The 11,006-nt window shown below is 38.8% G+C and overlaps 1 protein-coding gene across 1 annotated transcript; it reads right to left on the bottom strand.

The window, feature by feature from the left end:
• Nucleotides 1-4,912: 4,912 nt before the first annotated feature.
• LOC132635337 (O-fucosyltransferase 20-like) lies at nt 4,913-9,457 on the bottom strand. Its single transcript, XM_060351687.1, has 6 exons — nt 8,714-9,457; nt 7,877-8,045; nt 7,243-7,332; nt 6,733-7,016; nt 6,372-6,630; nt 4,913-5,656 (listed from the first exon to the last, which is right to left on the bottom strand). The coding sequence occupies exons 1-6, from the start codon at nt 9,301-9,303 to the stop codon at nt 5,426-5,428; spliced, it is 1,623 nt and encodes a 540-aa protein (XP_060207670.1). The 5' UTR covers nt 9,304-9,457; the 3' UTR covers nt 4,913-5,425.
• Between the last annotated feature and the right edge of the window lie 1,549 nt (nt 9,458-11,006).

Raw genomic sequence — 11,006 nt, 5'->3', positions numbered from 1 at the left:
TTTTTGGTCGTGTGTGGCCATAAATATGCTGATATTGTGATATAGCCCTGTGAGGCGATGATATTATGGGTCGTTGTGGTAAATTGGTAGTGCCAAATTACAAAGGGAACTCTGGCAAAAATTTTCTAGAATCCCCGAGTGTCGAACATTCGAGGACGAATGTTCCAAAAGGGGGGAAGAATGTTACACCTCGGAAATTTTTCCGTACTTGTGTGATGAGTAGAACAATGAAGGACTTGAGTGTATGGTGTTTTACTGAGTCGGGAATGGCTAATTTTGCATTTTTGGAAATAATAAAGTTGCAGAAAAAAATTCACCCAGTGGTCGTATATGGCACTATACGGCCCGTAAAGTGATTTACGGACTGTATAGTGCAATCGTCTTTCATTTCGTCAAAAATCTCAAGTTTCTGTTAAGTGTTGAAATGGTTAAAAATGACCCAGAATGCGGCCCGTAAACTGGTTTACGGACCGTAAACCAGGTCGTAAACCACCAGGTCCCTCAGCCAAGACTTTCTGTAAATGTTGAATATGGTTAAATACGACCCAGTTTACGGCCCGTAAACTGGTTTACGGACCGTAAACCAGGTCGTAAACTGCCATGTCCACCAGCCAAACTCTCTGTTTTTGGAATGCTTAAATACGACCACAGTGGACGACCCGTAAATCAAAATACGATCCGTAAATTGCAGTTTACGACCACTGTTCATCCCGACAAAAATTCATTAAACATCAGCTTTTGAGTTATTAAAAGGAACTTAGGCCTCATTTTATTTCATTCTTCATTCATACAACTCAAGAACACTCTAGAACTCTCCAAATACTTCCTCCATAAGAATCCAAAAGAATCAAGGGAAAGCTAAAGATCAACAACACAAAACCTATGAAATCAAGTGCAAGAACACATCAAGGGATCATCTAAGTCAAGTAATTCCCAAGAAGGTGAAACTAGGGTTTTGTCCAAAGTGAAGTATTGCAACTCAGGACTTGTTCAACCAACATCCAAGGTAAGTTCCATGATATATTCATGTTGTTCAAGGCATTGAAAGGCTTAGACACTTGAAATGTAGAAGAACATAGAAATGGGTCATTATTAAGTGAATAGTGACATGAATGAATGATAGTGGAATTGAACTACGAATATTGGAGTGTTGTGAGTACAAATACGTTATAAATGATGTTTATATCGTGAAACAAGCGTTAAACGCATGAAAATGCAAGAACGAGTCATAAGGCTAATTATGAGGGAAATTGGAGGAAAATGGTGGATTTTGCTAAATGTACGTAAACGACGATTGTTGATTTCGATATTATGAGTAATGCTATGAATGTTGGGAGTTAATATAAAACATGGGAAAAATAGTATAAACAAGAGAAGCGTTGTCCGACTTCTCCTAGAATTAGCGACGCGTTCTTGTAGTTAGTATGCTAATGTTGATATGAATTCTTTATGAAGGTAACGACGCGATATTGAAGGAGAACGAGTGAGCGATATCTTAGCTAAACGACCAAGGTATGTGAGGCCAGTCCCTTCTTTCTGATGGCATGAATCTTGTAGCACGAAATTCCTATTCTCTTCATGAGTTCTGATAGTCCGAAAGGCTAAGAGTCTAACTCCTTAATGTCTATATAAGATGAGGAATACGATATAATGATGCTAGTATAATGATGATGTTAATTATCGCTTACACTCACCTTATGTACTAGTTCCTTCAAGGTGAGGCAGAGTATCAATAGTTGTTCCATAATGGAATCGGGGGATCACGACCTTACGTCACCCCGATAGAGTAAAGTTGATCTTGAGCCTTATGCATGTATTACAATGAGATAAGTATTCTATGATGAGTATATTATTATTATGAGCATTTTATGATAAGCATGACATAAGCATTTCACATCGTGCCTAGTTGGTCGGGCAGTCACCGCCAAGGCGGGCAGCTATACGGATACACCATGACCTTCGGGCATGGGCAGACACCACTAGTGGGCGGCATGAGATGGTACCCCGGACGCGGGAGGCCTGGACGCGGGCTAATATTATTGATTATCACACTGTTCCGACATGGACGGGCAGCTTGCATATGATGCATATAGGTTATGAGGATGAGTATGAGTAAGATGGCACGCATGATTTCCTTTATGATTATCAGACAGATCCAGATATTTCATGTTGATGTTATCACTATATTGTTGATGTTTTCTTTCATTGTTTATGCTTCTCATACTCGGTACAACATTCGTACTGACGTCCTTTCTGCGGACGCTGTGTTCATGCCCACAGGTAGACAGAGAGGAGAGCTTAGCCCAGATCCTCAGTAGCAGTCAGCTGGTTGAAAGCACTCCATCGTCCGGAGGTGCTTAGGATTATCCTTTTGGTATATATATATATGCATATTTTGGGCACGACGGAGTCTTGTTCCGTCCATGTATATACAGTATGTTAGTAGAGGCTCGTAGATACGCAGTGTGGGTTAGATGGTCTCACAAGACGTTTTCATATGCGTGTATATTATTTTGATGGCCGAAAGGCAATTGTATATAAAGTATTTATGTTTGTTTAATTATTATTTTCCTACAACTGGTATGTAAATTGATAAAAGAATATTAAATGAGCAAGATAAGTAGTAGAGTGAGCGGTGCTCGGTAACTAGCTCCGGGTACCCGTCGCGGCCCCTAGCTGGGTCGTGACATCTTCAATCCCGTATGCTAGTGTTGTTGGTAGCCTTAAGTATGCTATGGTTTGCACTAGACCTGATTTAGCTTTTGTGGTAAGCATGGTGAGCCGATACATGTATAATCCTGGAAAGGATTATTGGAATGTCGTGAAGTGGATTCTTCGTTATGTGAAAGGGTCCGTTGATATTAGTTTGGTATTTTATAGAGCCAAGGCATCGTCTTATGATGTTGTTGGGTTCGTTGATTCTGATTATGGTGGTGATCTCGATCGTAGGAAGTCTATTTCTGGTTACATTTTTTCACTGTGCTCTGGTGCTATCTCTTGGAAAGCACAATTACAGTCTATTACAGCCCTTTCTACTACCGAAGTTGAGTATATCGCTGCAACTGAAGGTGTTAAAGAAGTTACATGGTTGCGAGGTCTTCTTATTGATCTTGGTGTTCAACAGGGTACTACCGTTGTATTTTCTGATAGCCAGAGTGTTATTCATCTTACCAAGGCCGATTCTTATCGCTCGAAGACCAAGCATATTAGCGTTAAATACCACTTTATCATAGATACTATTGTTGCGGGGGAGATTGTGGTAAAGAAAGTTCACACGTCAGAGAATCCCGCAGATATATTAACTAAGCCGCTTGCTATTACTAAGTTTAAGCATTGCTTAGACTTAGTTGGTGTTGTTCATGCTTAAATTGCCCTTTGGGGATTGCCCTTCGAGGCATTATGGGGTGACAAGTGTTGATGTTGATGTATTTTGGTCCAAGGTGGAGATTGTTAGAATATGTCCCAAAAGGGTTTATCGAAATTGTCTCATTCCAATTGGGATTCGATAATTGTCCCATTCCAACTGGGATTCAACTGGCTTGTCCCATTCCAACTGGGATTTTGAACGCCTTCAACCCCTATTTAAAGGAGATTTTCGGCCAGAACATCAAGAAAAAAAGAACAACTATCAAGACTACACACAAGACTATATTCCACACTTAGGTTAGAGAGAGTTTGTATTGAGAGATTGTAATCTTTCGTGTCCTTTGATCTCGTTATGCTTTGACACCCTGTTAAGATCGTTTTGTACTCCTCACCTTATAGTTGATTTCTCTGCGCTTCGCGCCCCGTGGTTTTTCCAGTTTTGGGTTTCCACGTAAATCTTGTGTTCATTACATTTATTGCTTTCTTGCATTATTGTTCTTGTGTTGATGCATCCTAATCGGTTTCGATGATCGCTCGTTTAATTCTTAACAACATCCCTGCTTGGCGAGCAATTTTTGGTATTCAAGAATATTGTGTGAATATTTTGCTGAAATAATGGGGCCACTTCAATGTCATTTTACACGTCTATTTGCTTGTTTGAACTTTGAAGGCCATCATATCACGTGGCCCCTCCTAAAATTTATCACCATCACTTTACAATAAGCAAAAGGTTATAAACCTGTTCTTGCCTATATACACTAAACTATGCCTCGAATTTTTGTAAATTCTTTTCTTTCCGTGGTGCAGTATTTTAAAATTTCACCCGGGCTACTTGATTTCTCTACACCTATTGTTGATCGAAGCTACGAAATGAACAACAATTAATATGCAAACAGACTAATCTTCCATTTAAGTGTTATGGAGATTGCAAGAACAGAAATGAGAGAGAATAGAAAAGGGAGATTGTATGAATGTTTCTATCCTCTCTTATATAAACTATAATAGTAGTAATACACCCTTATACACACACAGTGTATACATTATATATATAATGTATATACACTATTATACGGTCGCGAATCAGCAAACTGGAGCTGTAGAGTTGTTGTCTTCTTCGGCAAGGAACTGAATTTCAATCCAAAAGCACCTCAATTCTCACCAAAACAGCCCCAAAGTTTAGCTACAAACTCCTGCTGACATTCCCAATCTTTTGAAATATCACTCAATCAAAACGAAGCTCACTTGCAGAAACTCGAATTTTGAATTTGAGCTTCGAACCCCTTCAATGACTTCCGATGGTGTTTTCTACTACTCCCTTCATGATTCTCAGCTTCAAATAATATGCTTATGATTTCACCTCCAGTGCAAGAAAATCACATCATCAAAACCATAAGAATGGCTACTAATATAGTAAATGATGCGAGAGAGGGAGGACGGAAGAATTAATGGGCTACACGGGTAATAACTAAGGAAATAGGACAAAATTAAGTAAATTCGATCACCAAAAAGGCATTCATCGCAATTACCTCTAAATTAAATGCACAAGTACCTCCAAAATTTGTATGATTTGTATACATGTTTCATATACATCGATTGGTATTACATAGTTGTGTAAAGAATGAATTGAATTAAATAACCCCAAAACTAATAATTCATCTTTGCCAATGGCAGATCCAATGTGTTAGCTACGAGTTCACCGCAGTAACTCATAAACTTCAAATTCTCGATCCGCCTTTGATCTTTGCCTAGCTCCCCAACTTCAAAAGAATATGACATACAAACAAAGAAGAACGAAGGAATATGAAGTTCTGTGATGATGTTGCTTTTGAATCATAGTAACCTCTGCACCCACGTCTAAGGTTACTACCTCCGGATCCCTTCGAACTTAATTCGAAAAACAGTGATGCACCGGAGGAAAGCCTGATTTTGGAATTTCCAAGACTATCTTAAGGGAGGCTAATCCCTCAGATGCAGCTAGCAGGTAGTTCCTGATTGACATTGTCCGCCATTCGTAAATCATCGTAAGATGTCTGATTAGCTGCATGCGGTACGAAAGGAGTTACATGGAAGAACGGATAGTAGTACTGTTGCACATGCACTCTGGGAGGGGATACTTTGTAACATCCCTTCCTGTCTTCCTGTGTTCGGGCTGACCTAACGAATCTTTGTGCAGGTCCAGTATAATTCTGTTGAACTCTGCCTCATTGAGAGATGAGTTAAGAAAATGTGGGAGCATCTGTCTCTTATTAGGAGTGATAGTCTTTTTGTGCCCTGCATAGGTCCTGTGTCCCTGTTACAAAAACAACCACAATCAACAATAATAAAATGTAGTAGGTTATAAGAAAAACTTCTAACAGAATGAACCAACCATATATCATACATAATGCAGTTGCATATTTATCTCAAAGCCAAGATGATTATCAAACTTTTTTTGATAAGTAATATGATTATGGACAATATTATGGCAGAAAACAAAAGGAACCAGATCAGATCAATAATTACCCTAAAAGATAATACGGTTGATAAGTAGAATAAGTTGCAGAGTATGTGACGTGTTTGAGCTCTCTCAGTGACAACATCAGATTTTCACATGTGAATTTTTGTAAGATTCTAGTTGATTCCTTCTCTGGTAAGGTTATGGAGGGGTTGGGAGTGGGTTGTAACGCAAACTATCTTCAGTTCTTGTATAGTCCTCATCATTCAAGTTTGTTTCTGCAAACTCGCTCTCCAACTCTAAACCAAGAACTACGAGATCACCCCTTTCATTCTGGGGTGACGGAGGGATCGTACCATTCGAGCCGTTTTTTTCTTGACTCGAAATGGGAGCAGGTTTGAAAAAGGATCTTAGAGTGTCTAGGGTTGGGCCAGGAGGGTCTCTTAACGCCTTCTTTTTTCTTCTCATCGGAGTCCTAAATCTTTTCTAGGTTCATGTTAGTTCAGTCAACAGATTTCTGGACCAATGTTCTCGAACTATTACCAAGAAACTTTTACACTGGAGGCAGTACCTGGATAGCATGGCCCATGTTTCCACCATGAGATGGCATGAAAACGTCGCTGTTCTCACACACTATGTAGTCAATAGCAGCCATTAGTGATGCTTTCTTTGAAAATGGCTCAAGCTCGCCAGGCAAAGCGAGATCCTCTTTGTTATAGAAATGGGGAAATTCCTTGGTCAATGGCTGCAGGGCTTCTTTCCCGCCCAACGAAATGCCACCGGCCCAATAGATCCTTGCACCCTTTGGAGCTCCCAGAGCCTTGATCAACCTAAACAGCGATTGCAGATTTGTTAAACTCAGAAACATTTTCAAAGTGCATCAAAAGATAAGGAAAGAAACAGAACACTTCCTAAGGAAGTATAACACTTGCCTTGCAACTTCCAATGCATTCAAGGGGCAGAGACCAGCAAATTTCCTGTCATGGTAAGTCATATTTGACCTTGAAGTTAATAGCTCAGGTCTGCGCTTCCGCTCATTGTTTATCATTTCATCATACTCGTGACTTAAACCAGGAAGGCATCCAGTCCTCACCCACACATCCTTCTCCATTCGCAAATGCAGAGCGAGAAATGGTCCCTTGCTCCTCATCCTCTCTGTAAGTTTGTTACCGAGCTCTAAGATTGATGGGTTAAACCTCAAAGCACGGAAAGCCGCCTACAAGTTCACAGAGGATAAAATCAGAAGATGCCACATTTTTATACTTATCGCCTCTGGAACGAGGTGGAGCATCTAGTTTAAACAGCCACTTGCTTGTTATAAACTAGTTAAGTAGCATTTCTTGGAAATATTGTGTCCATTATACACTGGAATATCACATGTTTAAGAATTTCTTCACAGAAGTATAGAGAGATTTCACCGTAGAAGGTTGATATTAATTTACCTTGCAACGAAGTTTTTGAAGATCGGATGGTAAATCCTTAGATAGCCTTGAGTCAAGACCTCGCAAAAGAAGAACACCCTCCCTTCTAAGCTGCAATAAGATCAACCAAAACTATTAAGTACAATTATTTTCAGCATCATCTTAAAACAATGAAGATCTAGTTTTCAATTACTTTTCACTAGACTCCTGTTAGACAAACCAAACTAATGAATGAAACTATACGCCAATGAAATATACTGATTTTATATATTAATTTCAGGTAACTGTGATCTGTTGAAGAGTATAAGAATTTCTCTCCAGCTGTCGTAAGTCAATGCTAAGACTTTGCGAGCCAATTAATACGCTTCAAAAGATCAAACTTTGGAATACAATAAAGAATGAGGTAATCTCCAAATACTCCAACAGCTAATATCAAAATTCATCCACTGTTGCTACAAATAGCAACACGGGCTTACTAAATTCTCATTGATCATACACTGAACAAAGCTACAACAATAAAAAGGAAAAACATCTTATACCATCGTCTTTTTCTTGCATTCGGTTATTTTAGGTTGGACTCAACTTTTAAGCTATGGTCTTACTAAGAGCCAAGGGAAGGAACTCTAAAGCCTAACCAATGAAAGTTTTATCTCACCTTTCTGGTATAATGTGAGTGTATCCATTGAGGGGAAGCATGGAGAGGAGTCCGTTTCTCCTCCACTGGCCTTGTCATCACGTGTGTAGATGGAAGTGATGAAACTATTCGGACGTCATTCGCCAAAACTTTTTTGAAATGATCCATGTCAAAAATATCAGAGAACTCACTGCAAACACAAAGACCAGGAAACAGATCACATTAAGAAATTTACCAAATACCGCAGAAGCTGATAAAACAAAATCCATCTCAAATTTGCTGGAAGAGTACACAGTAATTAGTTACTTCCCACTTAACTTAGTATTATCTCGTTAAAAGATATATGCAAAGGATTTATTCATATTCTAATGCGGAGACGTACCTAGATTCATAGAATAAGGCATTCACAAGAAACATTTTGGGTTTGTTCGGCATGGTTTTCCAATTTGTCCATGTTCGGTTGGTCAAAATTTCCGAAAAACATTTTCTCTAGAAAAACAAGTTCTTAAAAATGAGGAAAATGACTGCTCTAATGGAAGAAAGGAAAACAGATTCCACAAGTGATATTCCACATTGATTGTGTCATCTCCACCGTCCAACGCACCTCATCTTTATCCCCACCCCATAGCCCCCATCCCCACCACCCCACTCCCCTACCCCATCACCACTTCCCATAGAAGTATGTCTAGATTATATATAAATATTTTTAGCATAATAATTTTTGCTAGCAAATCGAACACAAGAAAATAAGTAAGAACCCCACTTATTTTCCTTCATACTGAACACAACCTTTGTATTCGCTGAATTAAAATCAGAGTAAAAATGGAAGCTTTAAGTTGGAATAAAGAGAGAACAAACCTTTCATCACCCCAAATAGGATTGACTTGGAAAATAGGAACAACCAAAGCAGCCCCGAGAACTCTTGCAATAACAACAGCATCAACTATCTGATTTCTCTGCTGATTCATTCCCCCAGAAACAACCACCATCAGATACTTACTCCTCTCCTTCATAATCTCTCTGCTTGCCTTTCTATAATCTCCACTAAAATCCAAACAAGGCCTATAACCCAACCCATCAGGTTGCTTCCAAAACTCACTCTTTTTATCACCTTCTTTTTCCCCCACATTCAGTATAACTTTTTCATTCAAAGCACTAATACTAGTAGATATTTCGGCCCTTTCTTGAGAAATGAAACATGGGTTTTCTGAGAAAGGCAAGGAAGGATCAAAGCCAAGCCACATACCAACAAGACCAAAGAGAAAAAGCAAGAAAATCCAGAATCTTGGATTACTGAGCTTTAGAGATAAGGAAGAAGAAGGAGTCGTCTTTTTCTTGGGAGATAAAAGGAGAGATTGAAAATCGGAAGAAGAAAGTGAATTGATAATCTGAGATGGAACTGTAATGTAAGATTGATGTGAAGTCTTGTTGCTCTTTGATACAACCATTCTTTCTAAAAATATACAGAGCTTTGTATGAATGAATGTATTAACACAAGATTTTCTCCCTAATGTGAAGTCTTGATATAGGAGTATGAATTTCTAAAAGGTTTCTTGGAAAGTTGGTAGAGAGAGAAAATGGGCAGCTGGAAAGGAGGACGGCGGGGAACGCGATATACACTGAACAATGCGCGTTTGGTATTTTGGAACCAGTGTCAGATGGCTTTTGTTTTTCTTTCCTTCATTGCTTTTTCCAATTGTTTTGAATTAAAGTGTTGTGAGATATAGTTGCCCTTTATCTATCGTCCTTATTAAAAATAAACCGAAAAGGATCAGATTTTGCCCGTACTCGCACAAATAAATTATATTTATTCTTCATTATATTTTTTCAATATATTTACTTTTGTCATTCAATTTTAAAATTATATTTACTTTTGTATTCTGATAAATAGTTGTATTTATGCCTAATCCATTAAATCCCCAAGTCCACCTTAATTTTCCTATCTGGTGCCTACATGATTTTTTTTTTCAATTAAATTTACTCACCCATTTTCTTTTCTTTTTTTTGGTAAATAAAGATTTTTATGAATACCAAAGTGCAGTAGTTACATAACCAAACAGGGCTGACCACCTGTTTCTCAGAAAAAAAAAAAAAAAAACAAACTCAGCCTCCTAAAGCAGATGGAGCCTACAAAAATGCAGGTCCTATAGCTAGATAAACAACAAAGCCAGACCTATACTCTAATGAGACTTATACAAGTCGTATCAGTGCACAGACAACCACTATACTACCATTGAGACAGGTACTATAGGAACATTAATTTTTCAGGTCCAAATCATGCAGGCTGCAGCAGAAATAACTTCAAGGAGATCGCATGAATTGTGCCAAAAGTGGCTGCCACTTGCTTAGTGTGTTACCTCTGATGTGAGTGAAGATTGTTATTTCCTTGCATATCCTCTCAGGTTGATAGCAGCTTCCTTGAAATCTCATCAAATTCCTTTCTTTCCATATGATGTTAATGACAACAGCAAAATAGCAGCTGATAATTCCCCCTTTTCCTGATCTTTGCTTTGCCCTGTTGTTCACCCAACTTACCTCTTCTTGCCAGTTTCCAATTTGCTTATGTTCTCCCATCTAAACCAATACCCTTTGCCATATATTTTGTGTGATCAGGCAGTTGAAGAATAGATGATCCATGGTCTCATCCGGGCCCTTGCAAAATACACATGAAGAAGGCACTTGCACACCAAACTTTAATAATCTGTCAACATTAGCCAATCTTCTTTGCAATGCAAGCCATAAAATAAACTTGTGTCGTGGATGAATATGTGGCTGAAGCAGCAGTTGTTTCCAAGGTGCTTTTAGTTGAAGTGACCTCAAGATTACATACATCTTTTTGATGGAGTATTTCTGGCTCACCACCACTGATTCCAATCTGCTGAGAAGGTTCCTTTGTAATGAATTCAAGCTCAACACATACTGTATTGCCTCTATAATCTTCCTCACTACCCAAGTAGCATTCTTGGGTGGTTGGCATTTTTCAAGTGATTCCTGCTTAATGTAGTAATTGTGTACCCACCTGATCCATAAGCATTCTTTTTCATTTGCCAAAGCCCACAGTTGTTTCAAAATTGCTGCCCTGTTCCAACAGCAAAGATGTAAGATATTTTGCCCTCCAGCTGCCTTTGAGTGACATAATTTCTCCCACGAG

This window comes from Lycium barbarum, chromosome 1 (assembly GCF_019175385.1).
Source record: "Lycium barbarum isolate Lr01 chromosome 1, ASM1917538v2, whole genome shotgun sequence".
Taxonomy (NCBI): Eukaryota; Viridiplantae; Streptophyta; class Magnoliopsida; order Solanales; family Solanaceae; genus Lycium; species Lycium barbarum.
This window is presented reverse-complemented; position numbering and strand designations above follow the sequence as displayed.

Bases quoted from the DNA above. Each gene is read 5' to 3' on its own strand.
- LOC132635337 (XM_060351687.1), bottom strand. From the start codon at position 9,303: ATGGTTGTATCAAAGAGCAACAAGACTTCACATCAATCTTACATTACA. The intron at 7,333-7,876 runs GTGAGATAAAAC...ATCTTATTGCAG, and splicing joins ACTCACATTATACCAGAAAG to CTTAGAAGGGAGGGTGTTCT. The intron at 7,017-7,242 runs GTAAATTAATAT...GTGAACTTGTAG, and splicing joins TTCAAAAACTTCGTTGCAAG to GCGGCTTTCCGTGCTTTGAG.